The following is a 20,438-nucleotide window of genomic DNA, read 5'->3' as shown; positions in this document are numbered from 1 at the left end:
CGAAGAACCAGAAATGGGTAAGCGCAAGCCAAGCGGCAGTTCTAGTGACAAATATTTTTAGAACGAATTTGAGTTAACAGAAATGACGACCCTGGAATTATTTTCACAATTCAAATAATTTAATGGTGTTTATAATAATTCATAATTAGAAACTAGTAGTGGTGTGGGTTTTTTCACCTTTTACTTCCATAGAAGGGATAAACATGGATTTGTTGCTTTTACAATGATAAGTTGTCTGAACATGTTAATTCTGCCCCCTCCCCGCGTTTTCCACAAGTACCTCCTGTAGCAGAATGCCTGACCACCTCTTCATCTTGGGGGCTATCTCAGTGTGCTTTCCAGCTGTTGTACTTTGAGGCTTTAAAAGCTTCTCTGTCAAGTCATTGTTGCCCCCCACTCCTGCTGTGGCTCTCACACTTCGTCTGTGCTCAGGAAAGCAGTTGGATTTTCCAGCCCTATGAGAAGTAAAATGCACATTTCTGTTCTAATAAGCTTGAGCCATGATGTGCTGGTAAAGCAAGGAGACTAACTAATGACAAGCTATTTTCCCTGCCAAGAGAGAGAGAAGAACCAGAGTGATGGAAGAGGACTTGGACGATTGTTTTCATCTTGTAGCAACCAGCGCTTGGGCAGGAGTGTGTTTTTCTCTTCATTTCCCAAGTATGTGTGAAGTGCTGACCCAATGAGCAAGCTTGCATGCCTGGGCTTTCCATAGCCATGTCTCAACTTTAATTGTGGTGAGCCCTCTCTCCGTCTCACTCAACCTTGCAGCATTAAGACAGCCTTCTTAGAGCACTGCAGTGATTCTACAGCTTTGCTTCCCCATGAGAGCAAGAGGGACTTTTCTAGTGCAGAAGAAAGGGTGATTTGGGTGGTTCCTGCTCTTTTATTTTTAGCAAGTGCTTCAGATGCAAGTTTTCAAGAATGAGGAAGCTGCACACCACAGCCGACAATGGCACAGAGCAGAACAGTTTTTTGGGGAAAAACCTAATAAAAGGTTGGCACCAAATTATTGAGGGTCTTGAGGGCACTAAAATAGATCAAGAGGAGTTAGATTTGGTGCACAAACCATGGGTTAGCCTCTCCTGCTGCCCACCCTAAACCAGAGGAATAGTTTGGATTAATTTACAAGTTTGTATTGTGAGGAAATGAAATTGTACAGTGGTGCCTCGCAAGACGAAATTAATCCGTTCCGCGAGTCTCTTTGTCTAGCGGTTTTTTCGTCTTGCGAAGCAAGCCCATTGACGGCTTAGCGGATTAGCGCTATTAGCGCTTTTAGCGGCTTATCGGCTTAGCGGATAAGCAGATAAGCGGCTTAGAAAAAGGGGGGGAAAGGGGGAAAAAACTGCAGGAACTCGCAAGACATTATTGAAGAAAGCCCATAGGAAATTCGTTTTGCGAAGCACCTCCAAAACGGAAAACCCTTTCGTCTAGCGGGTTTTCCGTCTTGCGAGACGTTCGTCTTGCGGGGCACCACTGTACCAGCCTCGCCCACCAGGCATGCTTAAGCTGCCTCTAGGACTGGTTGATGTCCTTGCATGGGTTAATGTTTGCCCAGGGCTCATGTGTGGAGGCTTGAAATGTTAGCTCATTACTAAATTCCTGTATCATTCTGGCCTGTGTTCCTCCCTGCTAAGCAAGCATCTCTTTCTGGCGGGCTATGCAGTAGGACACACCTGGCCAATGTGAGGCTGCACTCTCTAAAGTATGTCTAAAGTGGGCCAGAACAAGCATTAGGATGCCAAGCTTGACCCCCCTGTGCTTTGTATTGTAGCAGAAATGGGTAACGGTGCCAAGTTTTAATTCATAAAGATGCAGGTTTGCAAAACCAGTGGTTCATGCAAACAGTGTTTGCTTTTTATCTCACAGTGACTAAGCTTTTTTGCTCAACTTCTGCGCTGAGCTGGAAGTGCACCGCAATTTTGGCACTTGTCGCTGCCTCCCACCCCACACCCATCCAACACAAACACAGACTTTGAGTTGAGTACACCCTGACGGTGTCCTGGATTTAAGTCCCTTAGCAGATTAAAAATCAAAAAATGCAAATGTGCATTCTTCATAGTGTACATATATACAGGGAAGCACATTAGCCAAAACGTTGCAGCAGATTACTTGCTGCAGTATCCCCACATCTTTTAAAAGCCGATTATTAAGTACTGTGAAGGGAAGTACTACCTCTCCAAGTTCAGGGCAAGTCCCCTCATTCATGCAATAACTCGTTCTGGAAGAAGAAGGCATTTCTTGCATTGTAAGCAAATATTCCAGCTCCTTGTTAGTCACACCCTTAAAGGGGCAGAGGAGGAAGTCATGTCTCCTTTCAGACAACCGTCAAAAGAAATCTCAGTCTTCAAGACAAAAAGGAAGCAGCCTTCAACTCTACTTGCTGCTGTAGTTTCTCTGCCTCAGGACCTGCCTAAATGCCCACCATTTATTCCAAAGCAGCGCATGAAAATGTCCTTTTTAACAGCACCATTGATGTTGATTCCAGCTGCATAGTGTCTACTCATTGGCAATGTCTTTATTTGCTGACGCATGTTCCTCCACAGAGTTCAGAATTATTGCTTTTCCCCAGTCCAGCAGCCCCCACACTGTAGGGGATTTAATGCCCGGTGTCAGTGAAGTAAACACCTCTCGCTCCCTGTGCAAGAGGAAGTAGAGCAGGTTGCATCCAAACTCCGACAACATCAGGGAAGGAAGTAGTTTATACGCTGAGAGACTGACTTGCAACCCTGGGCTGAGAAAAGTTTCTCCTCCTTGGGGACAAACACCATCATCCTTGCAACCTCATCCAGTGCCTCTTCGGTGAACTGAAGGCCCCGGGCAAGGAAAGCATCTCGAGCACACAGCTTCACGTGGCGGTACTCCAAGGGCAGGAAGGGTACCAGGAAGTCTATGAGATTCTCTTCCAGAAGGCGGTTGTGGGCATAACCCTCATCTGGAGGAAAAGAAGTGGAAGGGGTGCATAAGACAATTTTCCTCCATTTCCTCCAAGGTATTGCGTCTCCAGGTTGCCACAGAAGCTGGCTAGGAAAGACTGCTGCTTTCCTAGCTGAGTTGGGCATGGGTTGTTTGTACAGGAACGTCAGCATATGTGGCCTTTAGTGGAGTAACAAAACAGATAGAATGCTGTCCCAGAGATCTTAACAGTCTAAATTTTGGCAGCAGGAGGAGACAAGGGAAGGGAAAGAGCAGGAGAGGCAGTGGGAAGGAAGCATAAAAGGTAAAGGTAAAGGGACCCCTGACCATTAGGTCCAGTCGTGGCCGACTCTGGGGTTGCGGCGCTCATCTCGCTTTATTGGCCGAGGGAGCCGGCGTACATCTTCCAGGTCATGTGGCCAGCATGACTAAGCCGCTTCTGGCGAACCAGAGCAGCGCACGGAAACCCCCTTTACCTTCCCGCTGGAGCGGTACCTATTTATCTACTTGCACTTTGACGTGCTTTTGAACTGCTAGGTTGGCAGGAGCTGGGACCAAACAACTGGAGCTCACCCCATCTCAGGGATTTGAACTGCCGACCTTCTGATAGGCAAGTCCCTTCCCTTGTCTCCTCCTGCTGCCAAAATTTAGACTGTTAAGATCTCTGGGACAGCACAATGCCACCACAGTGGGAAGGAAGCATGGATGTTAGCAAATGCAGTTAACATTTCCAGTGAATTTATAGCTGCTGCAGCAAGCGCAGCTTTATCTAAAGGAGCTCCTGACATTATGTATCAGTAAAGGTAAAAAAAAAGGTAAGGGACCCCTGGACGGTTAAGTCCAGTCAAAGGCGACTATGGGGTTGCGGCATTCAGGCCAAGGGAGCAGGGCCGTCTTTAGCATATGCAGTGCCGGGGTGTAAAGATCTGCCCAGCGCCCCCAAATTTAGGACAGCCTGGAGGAAGGGAAACCTGCACCGTGGTGGGCGGCAGGTTCCCCAGGCGGGAAAAGAGTGCGCACGGCTGGCCGAGCTGACCCCCCTGGTGCCAGGAGAGAGGTTACAGTGCGGCTCTTTGCCGGCCTGAAGGGTCCGTCTGTTGGACAGGCAGGCGAAGGAGCCGCCCCTTCCCAGCAGGCGGGCTCTGCAGGGCAGGGAGGGGAGAGGCTGAAATGGGACTCGCCTCACCGCCTCCTCCGCCTCCCGCTCCTCCAGGCACAGCTTCTCCCAAGGTATTTGCTGCGCCAGCGGCTGCTGCTTCGCCAACCAAGCCCTGCTCGGACTTGGTCTGAGGCAGCGCCACTGCTGTGAGGTGTGGCGATAGCCCCCACTGCTGCCGCCACCCCTTTCCTCTGTGCTCCTTCCTTGTCCTCCCTCGGCCGGGGCTCCGGGCAGTGGTGGTGGTGGCGGCGGCTGTTGCTCGGTCTCAGAGGTGGTGTGGTGGCGGCGCTGGAGATGGAGTCGCCAAAGAGAGGGCCCCTGTCACCCCCAGAATTCTGCGCCCTGGTGCCCTGCACCCCTTGCACCCCCAGGTAAAGACAGCCCTGCAAGGGAGCAGGCGTTTGTCCACAGCCAGCTTTCTGGGTCATGTGGCCAGCATGACTAAGCCGCTTCTGGCAAAACAGAAGACCGTGACGTAAGCCAGAACACACGAAAACACCGTTTACTTTCCTGCCACATAGGTACCTATTTATCTACTTGCACTGGCATGCTTTTGAACGGCTAGGTTGGCAGGAGCTGGGACAGAGCAACAGGAGCTCACCCTGTCAGTAGACACCGGCTGACCACAGCATGTGTCCTTGACAGGATACGCCACCTCCTTGCATTTTCAGATGCACACTTAAACCAGGGATGGGGGAGTGCAGCTCCCATGAGCCCCATCTCGACAAATTCCGCAACCTTGGAGCTTCCCCACCCTTGAAGCCATCATCACATGTGAAGCATGTGTTTTTGCAACAAATGCTTTGATACAGGTTCACAATGCAGTGTCTACAGGAAAATGTTGATTCTTTGGCGATGCGTGAAGCAGTCCCTTAGAACACTACGGGGAAAGAGAACTTCGCAAATCCTGCCTACTGTGTCAGGATCAAGGGGCGTCTCACCTGTAGACTCCAGCAGCTCCGTCCGTAGGTACTGTTCTAAGGAATCCATGGTTATTTCCTCTCTGGCTCGACCAGCGCGCCAGAAGTCAAGAGCCACCTCATTAATGATGTTGCTGCCGGTGTTACTGAGGGGGAAGAGAGAGAATCATTTTTGAGTTGGTCCGACAGAATGCAGAGGCCACAGCTAGGGAAAATAACTTTGCCACACAACCTGCTCTGCGTTCAACCATTGTGACAAAGGTCCCAAACCAGGGATCAGCAACTTTGGGAAAGTCCTAGTTAACTTCCATGCACAGATGCAAGGTGCTATAGCAGGTTGCATGGAGGGGCTACATTTCTTTAAGAAAATCGCCAGCAGCTGTCCGTGTAATAATTTATGTTGGAAATGGTTGGTCTCCTGGCTTAGACTTGGGATAGGAGGCATGCCCTGTTCCCTGGCTTCAGTAGACCCCTTTGCTACCCTGAGGGTCATGGAAAGTCTAGCATGGAGCACATAGGGTGCAGAGGTGGAGCTAGGCTCCCTTGTGAGCCTTGGCAAGGAGAGCACATGGGCAGGCAGGCAGGCTCCTAGCCACTCTGAGGCAGAGCGGAGAGGCACGATTTCCCCCTGCCAGGCCTGTGCCCTTGCTGGTGGCCAACCTGACCACCCCCTGTGCAGAGGAAAAGAGAACCAGCCTACACAATGGTGCTGTTAGCTTAGCCTGTGCTCAGAGCACTTAACGGAGACTGCAGGTGAGAAAATGAAGGCTGAAGGGAGATTTAAACCAGCAATGCCTTGTTTGCACCTTCAGCCATTGCAATACATCCCCTTTTGTATTGGGGATGCAGCCAGGAGGACACAGGACATGGCAGTGATATGGTTCCACTGCCCCGGCTGGAGGTTGACTTAGTCCTGGGCAGCTGCATGTCAGCAAATCCCCAGCTGTGTTTGCAGGAGATGCAACTCTTGGCCCTACTCCAATCTACCCCAAAAGTCAGCAAAAAAACTGGCACAAATCCCAACAGTTTCAAAGTACCAGACATCAAGGGACAACAAGCTATCAAAGTAGACATTTCCACATTCTTTTTCGTAGATAAGGATGAGTACCAAGAGCAATTCAGATTTCAGCGAGAGTAGGTAAAGTTCTCAATGAGATTCAAAGGCCTCGCCTTGGATACGGATTCAAAAAAGCAGTTTCTTTTGAGGCTGATACAACTCTTCCCCCACCCACCCCAAACAGAGAAATGCACATCTTTTCCCTTGCATATTTTGGGATGGAACCCACTAGATATTTTACAGCAGATATTGCTTATTGCATCAAACTGCTAAGTTGGCCAGCACTGGAGGTTTTCCTCAGGATCTGTAGCATGTCACCTACGGCAGGGAGAGGAACTGCTTGTGACAGATGGATGCATCCCAAGCTTTTCACCTGCATAAGCTTAGAAACTCCTCTTCAGACTCACATATACCTTTCAAGAGCCTCTGGAAAAAGAGACCCCTCTTTGGTACATGAACTACAAAAAAAGAGGGGGGGTAATCACCTAAGGAATAAGAAGATGGATCTCCGGTAATCCACTGTATCAATGCTGTCGTAGTGATCCATGTAGGGTTTTAAGCCATCTAAGAGGTCATCGTGAAGCTTCTCTGCCTCATCAAAGATGAACAGTGACTGCTCACACTCTTGGACCGTCTCACTGATCTGTTTTGCGAGCTGAACCTGAGCAGCCAAAGGAGACGGGAAATGAATTTAATAAGATTAATTCCCCACCTTTTAGGGCCGGGTGAGGAGGGCCTTTGGTTCTCCGGATTTTGCTACACTCCAGTTCCTATCGGCCCCAGTCGGTGGTCGGGGAAGGAAGTGGTGGTTGTCCAGCAAAATCTAAAGGACTGCAGGCTCCCCTCCTCCCCTGTTTTAAGAAATAAACCTTGTATGGCCAGTTATTGTAGTAAAAGGTAAAGGGACCCCTGACCATTAGACCCAGTCGTGACCGACTCTGGGGTTGTGGCGCTCATCTTGCTTTATTGGCCGAGGGAGCCGGCGTACAGCTTCCAGGTCATGTGGCCAGCATGACTAAGCCACTTCTGGCGAACCAGAGCAGCGCACGGAAACACCGTTTACCTTCCCGCTGGAGTGGTACCTATTTATCTACTTGCACTTTGATGTGCTTTCGAACTGCTAGGTTGGCAGGAGCTGGGACCAAACAACAGGAGCTCACCCTGTTGCAGGGATTCAAACACCAACCTTCCGATCGGCAAGCCCGAGGCTCAGTGGTTTAACCCACAGCACCACCCGCGTCCCTGTTATTGCAGTACAAGCTGTCAAACAATAAAAACTTGAAGCCAATAAATTGAGCAACTAAGAAGAAAGACAGTCATGTCATGAAGCCAGCATAAAATCATAAATAAAAAGCTGAGTGGCACAACATGGTTTTAATTACAAGACACATCACCTTGGGGGTGGGGGTGGGGTGTAGGTAAATGCAGACAAAAAGTGATCTGGGAGGGGAGGGAGGCTGCATTGTAAGAATTCTGCCACAGTTCTATGATGGCACTTTAAGAATTGAGGAGCAAAGAGGGACACTCATTCAGCACTGAAACATCAAAACAATCAGTACACTGGTTAATTATCTTCTGAGAAAAATTCCCCTCACCTTGTAAATATCCACATACTTGGAATGGGGGAAGTGAAATGGTGAAATGAAGACTTTGACACAGTCGCTTTTCAAGCCATCCTGGTAAAGGTGTTCTGCCATTATCCTGGCCACGAAGTTCTTGCCTGTGCCCGACCAGCCGTGGAAGGAAAGGGCCAAGGCTTTCTCTGGCTGAGGGGTTTCCAGGAAGCCTTGAACAGCTTTCAGGACAACATCTTTTGCTAAGTGTTGCCCATGGAGTCGCCTGCCCAGCTCCAGCTCCAATCCTGGTGGTGAACAAAAGGGCAGGAAATCCTTTGCATATCATTTTGTGGTTGGGAGAAAAGGCACAATGGAAGGAGGGCAGTATTGCTAGAAATTCATCCCTTAAGAGGAGGTCTCTGGGTGCAAGTGTGTGATGATTCCATAGAACTGTAGAGAAGTCACAAACTCCACCTTTCAAAGACCTTCATCTTCCTTCCTTAAACAAGTTACAGGGCAGCTAGGCAAGGGCAGGTGAGCAGAAAATGGGCTTCCAGGGGTTAGTAATGGTGTTTCTCTGAGTTTTGTAATCTCTTGAGTTTACCAGTGATTAGCAGCAAGAGGGTAAATGTAAAATTGTTAAAAGAACAGCAGCAGACTAATTCATGCAAAATAAAAGGAGATCTGGCAAATTTGTATAATTCCCCCAGCTTTCTTTGTCACAGAATCATTTGTATTGCTAGACAACTTGAGATACTCAAAGGTTTATCTGTTCAGTCCTAAAAAGATGAAAGACCACAACAGGCTTCATTTAAGAGTCTCCACTTTGTTGCTTTTTTTAACGCACTTGTATTAGGGCCCATTGTCCCAGTGGGAGAAAGTTAATAATGAAAACCTTGTCCATTTATTTCCTTGGGATTTAATTGCAGCTGATTTCAGTTGAATTGGGGCCTTTGTGTTTTACAAGGGCTATTTGTAGCCACAGAAAGCTCTGAGGAAACTACTCACTTGTTGGCCAAAACCTCAACCGCAAGTTCACTGCCATTCCCAGGCTGTTAGGATGTAGGAGGCAAATGGTAAACCAGGTGTGCTTTCCCAACCTGATTGGCAATCCAGCCAATCAGGGTACATACAGGAATTAACATGCAACACAATTAGCATTACCAAATCAGCTGGGCTTTGTTTTTGAAGCCCAGTCACAACCATAGGTTCTTCCTGAGTCTGCACAACCATCTTTTCCCTCCACTGCTGCAAGCCCCGTTGAGTTAAGCCAAAAGCAGCCTTGCTGCTTTCATAACATCAACTGGTTTACGTTCCTGAGTGTGTGAGAGACCAAGAGTACATCAGCCCACATCAATATGTGGCGCAGAAGGCAAAGAGACAAATGAGTGTGGAAACAACTTGTTTTGTGAGTCAATAAAATTTTATTTTGGGGGTGGGAGGAGGGAAAGATTTCATGGGGAGGAGGCAGAAAGGATGGACATGGTTTTAATTCACCCCTCAATGACTTGGCAGTCTTTGGGCATGGGGTGGGGGCTTTTTCTAAGTCCCACCTTGCATTATGATGGATGAGGAGAAGAGAATGTTTGTGGGTGCTGGCTAGCTAGCCATTATCATGTTTTATTTTATTTGGGTGACATGGTGTGCCAGCTACACACAAACAGAGACTTGATACTTATTTCATTATCTTTGGTGTTGTTGTTTTTTGCGGGGAGGGGAAATAAATAAGGGGCTTAAAGGTAAAGAGACCCCTGACTATTAGGTGCAGTCGCGGACAACTCTGGGGTTGCAGAGCTCATCTCGCTTTATTGGCCGAGGGAGCCGGTGTACAGCTTCTGGGTCATGTGGCCAGCATGACTAAGCCGCTTCTGGCAAACCAGAACGTCGTTTACCTTCCCGCTGGAGTACCTATTTATCTACTTGCACTTCGTGCTTTCGAACTTCTAGGTTGGCAGGAGCAGGGACCGAGCAACAGGAGCTCACCCCATCGCAGGGATTCGAACTGCTGACCTTCTGATGGGCAAGTCCTAGGCTCTGTGGTTTAACCCACAGCACCACCCGCGTCCCTAATAAGGGGCTTAGAGGGAGAGAAACGCGGAGGGACGCGGGTGGCGCTGTGGGTAAAAGCCTCAGCGCCTAGGGCTTGCCGATCAAAAGGTCGGCGGTTCGAATCCCTGCGGCGGGGTGCGCTCCCGCTGCTCGGTCCCAGCGCCTGCCAACCTAGCAGTTCGAAAGCACCCCCGGGTGCAAGTAGATAAATAGGGACCGCTTACCAGCGGGAAGGTAAACGGCGTTTCCGTGTGCGGCTCTGGCTCGCCAGAGCAGCAATGTCACGCTGGCCACGTGACCCGGAAGTGTCTCCGGACAGCGCTGGCCCCCGGCCTCTTGAGTGAGATGGGCGCACAACCCCAGAGTCTGTCAAGACTGGGGACCGCTTACCAGCGGGAAGGTAAACGGCGTTTCCGTGTGCGGCTCTGGCTCGCCAGAGCAGCAATGTCACGCTGGCCACGTGACCCGGAAGTGTCTCCGGACAGCGCTGGCCCCCGGCCTCTTGAGTGAGATGGGCGCACAACCCCAGAGTCTGTCAAGACTGGCCCGTACGGGCAGGGGTACCTTTACCTTTACCTTTACCACCCGCGTCCCTAATAAGGGACTTAGAGGGAGAGAAACAGAATCATAGAATTGTAGAGATGGAAGGGATTCTGAGGATCCTCTAGTCCAGTGTTTCCCAACCTTGGGCCTCCAGCTGTTTTTGAACTACAATTCCCATCATCCCTGACCACTGGTCTTGCTAGCTAGGGATGATGGGAGTTGTAGTCCAAAAACAGCTGGAGGCCCAAGGTTGGGAAACACTGCTCTAGTCCAACCCCTGCAATGCATGAATTTGCAGCTGTTCCATACAGGGATTGAACCTGCAACCTTGGCGTTATCAGCACCACACACTAATCAACTGAGTTATGGAGGCTTGGTTGGCAGGGTGAGGAAACAGTTTGCAAAAAAACAGAAGGCCTCTCATTCAATCCCTTCTTATCACGAGAGGAGGATTCCCTTTGTATTTGCTCAATAGAGGGAGAGAGAGATGGCAGGGCTTGTAGTGTGTTTGATCCTGAGGTCAAGGGCTTCTGGAGGAAGCACCTCCCAAAATCTATTTAGCTGGGAATTGGCAGGGCAGGTTACTTTGCATGGGGTCAGTCCTAGGCAAATGCTCCTTACTCGCCCACCCTCCAGTTTGTCATGGAATGAGCAGAAACCTCTACTGGAGCAAGCGAATCCCTGATTTTGCACAATGAGAGCAGTGGTCTCTTCTTGCAGGCAGGAAGTATGGCAAAAAGGTTCAGGTCTGGAATCTGCCTGCCCCAAATATATGCTGGTGCTTCCTCACAATAGAGTTCTGTCTTCCTGTGCAACTCTATAACATGTCTGCGCAGAAGTGACCCCCACTGAATTTAGTGGGACTTACTTCTATGTAACTGGGTATGGGATTTTGAATCTTTCCTATAACCATTTTATCCCGAAAATGATAGTCATAATTTAATATTTTTTTATATAATCCACAGGTTTTAGTGAGACTGGGTTGTGCTTAATTCTTTCATTGTGAGACTCAAAATAGAGGTGGATATCCTATGAAACAGCCACCCATATGTAGCTGAACTACAACTCCCATCATTCCTGATCACTGACCCCACTGGCTGGGGCTCGGGTTCAGCAACATCTGGAGCACATCTGCATTTCTGAAAAATGTAATTTTTCTTCACCTCTAAGAGGCTGAACCCGGACACTGCAGCTGAATATTTCCAGGGTGCCTTCTATCTGCTAGGCTTCTTTCTATACGATAGTTATTTTGGGGACTTAGAACTTCTTACTCACCAGAGCTCACAGGATTAAACAGAGAAAATTAAGAGTTGCAGTTTATGCTGCTATCCTAAGCCCCACTTCCTTGGCACTTTCTTCTGAGTAGACATGACTTTTGTGGCATAAAAAACCCACTCTAGCCAGAACACAATAAATGTGTTCATTATTTTTGTTGGGAGCAAATGTTTTTCTATTTACAATCTTCATAAATGATGATTATTACCATTACTATTGTTGTCATCCTCCTTTTTTGTGTAGCGGTAATGAGGAGTGAAGCCTTAACATGATTTATTCTCAGACAAGGGAAATAAACCAGTGCTTGCTTTGTGGTGTTTCCAGCTATTTTAATAATAATAATAATAATAAATTTTATTTATATCCCGCCCTCCCCAGCCGAAGCCGGGCTCAGGGTGGCTAACAACACTAAAACAGTACAACATTATAAAAACATTATAAAAATTAATTAAAATCAAAATTGATGGCAACCATAAACTAAAGTTTTGTAAAGATTGCCAAAGGAGGGAGTCAGGCTTTCTTTTACAGGAAAGACTTAGCTGTGTTTACTAATGTGATTGTCTGCATCTTATTCTGAGATGAGCTCCACTTGTACTGTGGGTCTTACCTTCATTTTTATGTTGACATAGGTGTTAAGTATTAGTACGACTGCAATGCTTCAGTGTCCAGACTGTCCTTGCAAGGCAGGATGGGGAGGAAATCTGACCTCCTTGGCCTTGCACCTATGGCCTTACCCCTGCCCACCCCAACCCCACATGACCTCCTTAGTGGCTGGGCTGCCCCAGCAGCTCTGATGGGCACCAGGTGCCAGTGTCCCGAAGGCAGTTCATGCAGGGCGTATGTGAAATACGCAGGGTGCCAGGTGAAACACAGTCCTCACCTGTGATGTTGTTGGTCACTCTGCAGTCTCCCGTTGCGCAGCACTTGCCAAAGCTGCAGTACCAGCTGGAGACAATCTCCCTCAGCATGGGCAAGCTCCACCCTAGGAGAAAGCCAAGCCAGTTTTGGGAAAGAAAGCCGGGAGCTACCCCAGTGCCCACGACTCAAGCAGGTCATGTCTCTCCACCACCACCACCCCCGCCCTGCATTCATCCTCACAACTATTTTGCAAAGTTGGCCGTTAATATTCTTGATGGAAGAAGTGTGTCCGAAATGGGCTTGCCCAAAGCAACCTCTGCTGCTGGTGCGCTCTCCCCACCCACTTCCATTGACGCTACCAGAAATGGCAAGGGTTTGTAGGGCAGGCGCGAGAGACACTTGTCTGCTCTTGCCTTTTGTTCCAAAGCTTTCAGCTCCACTCCCTCAGACGTCCTTGCTAGAATAGAATCATAGAATCATAGAGTTGGAAGAGACCACAAGGGCCATCGAGTCCAACCCCCTGCCAAGCAGGAAACACCATCAGAGCACTCCTGACATATGGTTGTCAAGCCTCTGCTTAAAGACCTCCAAAGAAGGAGACTCCACCACACTCCTTGGCAGCAAATTCCACTGTCGAACAGCTCTTACTGTCAGGAAGTTCTTCCTAACGTTTAGGTGGAATCTTCTTTCTTATAGTTTGGAACCATTGCTCCATGTCACTTAGCACTTCTGTTGGATGCTGCACTGTGCTAATAAAAGGCATCTAGGGCTTTCATTACTAAGAGGCAACAACACATGTGAAGACCTCTGCTAGTCCAGCAAGAGACTCAAGCAGTCTGTAGTTTTCCCATATCTGTGGGTGGCCTCCCCCACCATCCAATTATTTATCAACACAGGTGTTTGAGAAGTATGACAGCTAATAATGGCCTGTTCTGGCATGCAGCAGGAGGAGATGGGAATGCCCTGCCAAGGACTTTACCACTTCAGGTAACAAGTATGAGGTAACATACTTTAAAAAATGTGCAGCTGCTGCCTGAAGTAGTAAGTCCCACTCTACACAGGATTTTGCCGCTTTACTCTCCAACTTGTGCAGCCTAGCTCAACTGAGGAGACTGCAGTGCAGAGCCCAAGGTAAGGTGAGATTTGGATGGTTCAGGATTCTATATAAACTTTCTTGGTCAGATTTATTTCTGTAATCCTTGCATTCAAGGGAGCCCACAAACCACTACAAAAATCATAAAGGTAAAGGTAAAGGTACCCCTGCCCGTACGGGCCAGTCTTGACAGACTCTGGGGTTGGTGCGCCCATCTCACTCAAGAGGCCGGGGGCCAGCGCTGTCCGGAGACACTTCCGGGTCACGTGGCCAGCGTGACAAAGCTGCATCTGGTGAGCCAGCGCAGCACACGGAAACGCCGTTTACCTTCCCGCCAGTAAGCGGTCCCTATTTATCTACTTGCACCCGGGGGTGCTTTCGAACAACTAGGTTGGCAGGCGCTGGGACCGAGCAGCGGGAGCGCACCCCGCCGCGGGGATTCGAACCGCCGACCTTCCGATCGGCAAGCCCTAGGCGCTGAGGCTTTTACCCACAGCGCCACCCGCGTCCCACAAAAATCATAAACCTGTGTAATAAAAGGCATACATTAACAGAAAAAGAAAACTATATACTAAAACTTTCCTTTTCATATGCTCTTTTACATTTCTGCTAGCCACTTTTTGGAGGCAGGAGTGATATTATCCAGAGCCAAATTAGGTCACTGTTTGCTTACAGTAATCACTGCTCCCCTTATAAAGTGTGCACTGCAATGTACAATATATGCAAAACAACATAAGGATGAACATATGTAAATGATTGAAAGTCAGTTTTTAAAAAGCAACAAACCCCTAACCCGAATCATAATTAATACACAGCTCTGAAACACAATACTCACAGGGAGACTAGCACGCAGTGCAATGCTAGAAGCAAGTCCCACTAGGTTAAAACGGGAATCACTACAAAGAAGTGAGTATAGGATTGCAGTCTTAATATGTGGCCCAAAACTAAGAATTGAGAGGCCGCTCAGACCATCCACTACAATGCACACATATTTGTACTTGCTCAGTGAGCTAAATTCTATGAAGCCGTAGCTGCCTCTTTAATCTGTGCAAAAGCAACTGTCAGGAAGAAGAGGAAAGGCTGTGACATCTCTTTACCTTGGTGTTCCACGATGACCGTGCCTCCTCTTTCTTCCTCTTCCCCCTCCTCCTCCTCCTCCATCATCACCGTCCTCATTCTCTCATTCTTCTCTGCCACTTCTTCTTCGCATTCCTCCTGCCACAGCCGGCAGGCCAGCAGCTGCCAATATCTCCTGGACAGGGCCCTCATGGTCCCCAGGTGATTCTTCAGCCGCTCATAGTGTTCACTGCCCTGCAAGGTTGAGCTCTGAGCTGTGTTTCTGCGCTCCCAAGGCTTGCTTTGCCTCGCCTGCCCCTGTGCTCCTGTCAGCAAAAAGCAGAGGCAGAAACACAGCAAAGGGCTGTAATGTAAAGCCCTGCACACCATGGCGCTGGGAAGGAGGGTGACAGGAGCACATTAGCCACAAAGCCGGCTCCCTTCGCCTTGTTCTGGCAGCTGCTGTGAGCAAACCTAGCCCTGCAGCTACTTAACTTCCTAATCTGCTTGCCAGGAACAGAGACCTCACTTCCTATCTGCTTCCCATTGGGGTTTCCTTGGGTACAGCCTGTTTACTTGTGACGACACACCGACAATGAGGAAGGACTTGCCTATGCAATCACAGTTGCAACATGCTTTCTAGCTAGACCACTGGGAGAGACGCACTGCAAAGCTTAAGTCGGAGAGGAAATGCTCCTGTAATCCGTTTCCCACAGGGCAACGATAGAGACATGTGACAGGTTTATTGTATTTCTTCGGAGAATCAGCCGGGAAGGATGGATTGAAGCCATCATCATTGCCTAAGGTATGCACACTCCTTTCTTTTGCCTAGCATCTCTATTCAAAACCCTGAACAAAAATCAATGTGCACAGACAAAGTGAAAGCGAAGAGGACTGAGGTCCATGAAAATCCGGCCAAAATCAGTTTTAGGCTGCCAGAAGATTTCTTGTTGGTTCTGCCAAGGTGTTTTGTACTGCTATGGGTTAGCGAGGGGACAGGGACTCTTCCCCCCCCCCCCAAACCCCAGGTGCAAGGTTTTCCCCTCTAGATTTTTGGGTGCTGGAGTTTTAATCAGAGATTTTGATAATCATGGTGAGCAAACAGGCTAAGTTTGTTTTTCTGTAAGGCAGAGGGAGATGGTGGCTCTGCCACTAACACATTAATGAAAACCACCATCAGGGCAAGAACGTATTCAGATGCAAATGCTGTAAAAACCAGGCATAGGCAAACTCGGCCCTCCAGATGTTTTGGGACTACAACTCCCATCATCCCTGACCACTGGTCCTGTTAGCTAGGGATGATGGGAGTTGTAGTCCCAAAACATCTGGAGGGCCGAGTTTGCCTATGCCTGCTGTAAACTCTGCAGCCCCTCCAGGTGCTAATATGTATAAAATAAAGCATATTTCCTAAAGCCTCTGCTGTGCCTTGATTTTCTCAAAGGAAATACAACCCTGGGTGAGTGCCTGGGACCCCTTGGCAGAAATTTGCTTGGCAGAAATTTGGGGTGGTGCACCACCTTTGTAACGCGCCATAACTCCCATCATTTCCCTGACCACTGGGAGTGCTTGAGGTCCACCCTCTGGAAGATTCAATCTTCAGGCTGTGTTTTCTACAGATCAGTTATATTTATTGTGAGATAATTAAGTGCTGTGTGCAGCATAAGGTTGGAAAGAAAAGAGGTGGGTGGGATGTGTTAGCTAATATTATTCTACTTTGTTTTTGTGTGTGGGGGGGGTTGTGTCAGCATCACTCAGGTAGGTTCTCTTTCTATCCGTTTGTTATATTTCCTTGGTAGTGAGAGAAGTGGGGGTGGGGATGGGGGTGGCCCAGGGGGTGGTTGGTTGTCTTTGGTTGGCTGCAGTGAGATTGGTTTGTGTGTATGGGTCAAGTTAGCCATATTGATTCACATGCTGTTGGTGGATTCTTCTTGTTGTCTTGTTGGGATGTGTATGTGCTAAAGAGGTGCCATACTGGGGTGATGGTGTCCTCTTCTATTTGTCCCTGTGTCAGCATCAGTTTATAGATTAGCTTTTCTAGTAAGGCCGTTTCCCATACAATTTGATACCAGAGGTCCATGTTTACTCCTGACAGGTCTCTCCAATGTCCAGCTATTATGCTTCATGTTCTTAAGATCATTATTTGCTACCCCAATGCATTATTTGCTACCTAATGCAGTCTTAAGGCAAGAGGCAGGACTGCCCAGAGTGGAATTAAAAGTCTGGGAGCAAGCAATATTCCTCTGGCTGAAAATCCATTACAATCCTAAGGGACTGTTACCTTACCTCCTGGCCGCAGTTCCCTATCCTCCTTGGCTTATGCAAATAACTAACAAGATCAAACAAATTGGCCTAAACCCTGAAAATCTTTTTAATGAAACTCTGAACAAGGCAAAAGTAATTATCACTCAGAGACTTTACGATGTCGAATTACAACAAGAAGACGCCCTACTCCCGGAGACGTATAGATGTTTAAAAGCTTGGCCTAATTTTGCAGCTGCCCCTTACTTAACTAACATCACTAATGAAGCTTATAGATGGACTTTCTCCAGAGCCCGCTTTGAGACAATGCCCTCAGCAGTGCTGTACGGCAAATTTACGCGGGCACCAATGCATGTGCGTCTCTGCCCCTGTATGTCTAATAAGGTAGAATCTGTCACTCACATCATTCTATTTTGCGAATTTTATAGTGAAGAACAAGTTCAACTTATTTTGCCGCTTTTATCAAAATTTATACCCCTACAACATTATTTGGAATCCTCCCCCAAAATTCTACGAAAATACCTTCTGGAAGATTCCTCAAGCTCAATATCATATGAGGTGGCCAAATTTTGCACTCTAGCAATCAGGAAGCGTAAATCTCTTTTGTTGAATGACACACTGCGAAGTTCCCTTGTGTAATTTTTTTTTTTTTGATGTTGTTGTTGATTTCCTTTTCTTTGACCTTGCGGTGTTCTGTGTCGCTGGCTTTTGCCGTAATAAAACTAACTTTGAACTTTGCTTCATGTTGCTGAGAATAGGTGCGTTATGAGCTCTTTATAGTGTGAGTGGGTATTATTATCTTGAAGTAGGGCCAGTTCTGGGGTGACTTCTAATATCTGTTTAGTTATTTTGCATATTTATTGTATGACTATTGTCCAGAAGGCTTGGATTTTGGGGCATTCCCACCACATATGGAGGTGCAGCCTCTCCAGCATTTTGGTGAGGTTCCTGAGCGTATCAGCGCTAGTTTCTGTGGTGTTAGGTACCATCTGTGAGTGAGTTTCAGAGTAAGTTCTTAACTTCTGGCTGAGATAATGTAAATGGCAGCACTGGAGTGAGTCCTTTGTTTGCAGACATGCTGAAATGTTGATTTTGGCTGGCTTGCTCACTGACTCACAGATTGTTGGCTGCTGCATATATCTGGAAGGGATATATAACCCACATAGATAGACTGTATGACTGTGATGGACGTGATTCGATTTCAGCCTTGGTTTAAGAAGGTATGCTAGCATGGGGGAAAGGATATAAATTGCAGGAGGCATATACTGTGTTCCTACATTTCTGCTTGCGCTGCAAGCTGCTCCATCTGTGGCAGTTAACCCATTTACAAGGAACGAGTTGGACTCCTGCAATAGTCACTTGCCATCAAGATACACTCCATTTCAGACCACCTTTTCCCTGCAAAACTGAGTAGAGAGAGGCATGAATACTGTCTTAAGATACATGGATCTGTTTTGAAATGGTCAGTAGATTTGGGAAAAGGGCAAGAGGAGGGAGCACTGAAGAATAGGGAATACGTGTGAGGACATTTGGTGGGACTGTTTTGTTTCTATTTTAGTGCTCTGTCTTTTGCTTTGAAAATACAACCGAGTAGAACCCACAGAGCCCCGTTTCCCGAGACAGCACCTTTCCTTCTGCCAAGGGTGGGGAAGTTTTGGGGGCTGCCTCTCCCCCCATCCCTGGCCAGGGCTGAGCAGAGTGGGGAGTCTGCCTCCCCCCCCCCCGGCCCCTGGCTCTGCACTCCCGACCCAGGCGGGCCACTTCGGCTGGTCCGCTGCCTCCTTCCGACGTGCTCCGGATCCGGTCCCGATCCCCCTTCTCCGCTCTCACCTCCGCAGAAGGTTCGCGGCCTCGGGGCTGCCAGAGGGTCAGTCCGCCCGCTGTCCTGAGGGGGAACGGGGCATGTGTGAATGGCCTTCCGGACGTGTCCGCCTCCCCTCCCGGGCAAAGGACATGTGCACAGAGGGACGGGTCCCTTTTATATTGAATGAGTCGAAGCACAGCTGCCAACGTTTCCCTTTTCTTGAGAGGAATCCTATTCGGAATAAGGGGATTTCCCTTGAAAAAAGGGGAAAGTGGACAGCCATGGTGCGAATAGTAAAACCCAATTTAGAAAGTGCTTTGTGTCCCCTTGCCGGTCAGTCGAGCCCGTGGCTGTGAATGCAGCTGAGAGCCGAGGGGCGACTAAGGAAGGCGGAGTGGCCCTTTCTGGATCGGAGGGCCCGGAGATCGCTCCCGCTGCAGCCCCACGCCTTGCCCTACTCAGTGTCACAGCCCCACACTCGCCTGCGGTCCCCTAATTTATGAGGGGCTGATGCCATAACTGCAGCATGCAGTGGAAAATCTTCCCTGAGACCTGCCTATTGAGCAGTTGTGGTTGCTTTTACTAAGATCGAACAGATGCCAGTCTTGATGTCTATCAGTTGTAATTATGTGAGTCTTGCCCAAGGATATTTTTCTGGAAAGAGAGGTGCCAGAACTGGCCAGGATCGCCTTCTTCGTTCCCTTAGAATTGGCCATGGTGCCCCTTGGAGCATAGCTGCCAACGTTTCCCGTTTTTTAAGGGAAATTCCCTTATTCCGAATAGGATTCCTCGCAAGAAAAGGGAAAAGTTGACAGCTATGCCTTGGAGAGGTGCCAGAACTGAGTTCTGGGGGGTTCCAGCAGGAAAAAGGCCCAGTCTTGCCCCCTCCCTGCATTTTGACAAGGCAGAGAGCATGACCCGGGTTGCTTGTGGGACCCTCCTGCCCTCCAAGCGCAATATGGATAAACAACACTGGAGGACATGCCATGGTTTTGCCCTGATCTTTCCACTGCTATTCACCTCATCCTTGAAACCTGCAAAAATTATCAGCAGGTTATCTTTAACCCTTTTCACCACAGCCCACCCCCCAACCTCCCACTGAGGGATAATAGGTGACTGGTTTATAAAGGCCTACCCTTCTTGCCAGGTTCTGCTATGAATCCAGATGGCCCCTTAGATGGGTTACATATAAAAGCATCTACCACTTCTGCCTGGAAAAGGGGAATCATAGTAGGGCAAACTCAGCCTGTTCAGTGGGCATCATGGGAGCCTACGCCTAAGGGCAAAGGTCCCTTCACTACTCCCAATATTTGAGGTGGCCACACACACACACACACACACACACACCCCAGTTGACGGGCATTCAAATAGTGTGCGTGCACCACATCATGTGATCAGTTTTGAAGGATGGGGCTTACCTGCCCCCCCCCCCCATATTTTATTCAAGGCAGCACCCCGGTGGGCATAGAATGCGGAGTGTCTGGGGAGGGGAGCAGAGAAATAGAAAACTGAAGGGGAGACTAAATGATGATGGCTGAAGCCCTGTTGGACTAGCACACTGAACAGACACACTCCATGCTGCAGCATTTTCTTGCAAATCCCACGTCTCAATGCACACCACAGATGCGCATAGATGATCATGATGATGATGATAATTTAGATTTGTAGCTGACCCTTCATCCCAAAATCCCAGGGCGGTTCACAGCAGAAAAATACAAAATGAGAATACAAAATACACCATAAAACAAAAACATAGAATGGAGAATACAGTGGTACCTCTGGTTACGTACTTAATTTGTTCCAGATGTCCATTCTTAAGCTAAAACTGTTCTTAACCTGACACCACTTTAGCTAATGGGGCCTCCCACTGCTGCCACACCACCACCGCGCAAT

At 48.4% G+C, this 20,438-nt stretch overlaps 1 protein-coding gene and 1 long non-coding RNA gene across 3 annotated transcripts; both read right to left on the bottom strand.

Annotated features, from left to right (window-relative positions):
- Positions 1-1,980: 1,980 nt before the first annotated feature.
- TOR3A (torsin family 3 member A) lies at positions 1,981-15,436 on the bottom strand. Its single transcript, XM_079981605.1, has 6 exons — positions 14,524-15,436; positions 12,356-12,457; positions 7,648-7,913; positions 6,538-6,713; positions 5,017-5,141; positions 1,981-2,935 (listed from the first exon to the last, which is right to left on the bottom strand). The coding sequence occupies exons 1-6, from the start codon at positions 14,870-14,872 to the stop codon at positions 2,685-2,687; spliced, it is 1,269 nt and encodes a 422-aa protein (XP_079837731.1). The 5' UTR covers positions 14,873-15,436; the 3' UTR covers positions 1,981-2,684.
- Positions 15,437-17,564: 2,128 nt separating this feature from the next.
- LOC307218937 lies at positions 17,565-18,624 on the bottom strand. Of its 2 annotated transcripts, XR_013840158.1 has the most exons (3): positions 18,572-18,624; positions 18,019-18,147; positions 17,565-17,881 (listed from the first exon to the last, which is right to left on the bottom strand). It is a non-coding gene; the product is annotated as an uncharacterized lncRNA (long non-coding RNA). The 2 variants fall into 2 exon arrangements; XR_013840159.1 differs by lacking the exon at positions 18,572-18,624 and having other exon boundaries at positions 18,019-18,445.
- Between the last annotated feature and the right edge of the window lie 1,814 nt (positions 18,625-20,438).

This window comes from Podarcis cretensis (assembly GCF_951804945.1).
Source record: "Podarcis cretensis genome assembly, chromosome: 6".
Classification (NCBI taxonomy): Eukaryota; Metazoa; Chordata; class Lepidosauria; order Squamata; family Lacertidae; genus Podarcis; species Podarcis cretensis.
Note: the sequence above shows the minus strand (reverse complement) of the source record. Positions and strands in the feature narration are given on the sequence as shown.

Bases quoted from the DNA above. Each gene is read 5' to 3' on its own strand.
- TOR3A (XM_079981605.1), bottom strand. From the start codon at position 14,872: ATGGTGTGCAGGGCTTTACATTACAGCCCTTTGCTGTGTTTCTGCCTC. The intron at 5,142-6,537 runs GTGATTACCCCC...CTTCCCCCTCAG, and splicing joins TCCATCTTCTTATTCCTTAG to TAACACCGGCAGCAACATCA. The intron at 2,936-5,016 runs GTGAGACGCCCC...CTTTTCCTCCAG, and splicing joins GGAGCTGCTGGAGTCTACAG to ATGAGGGTTATGCCCACAAC.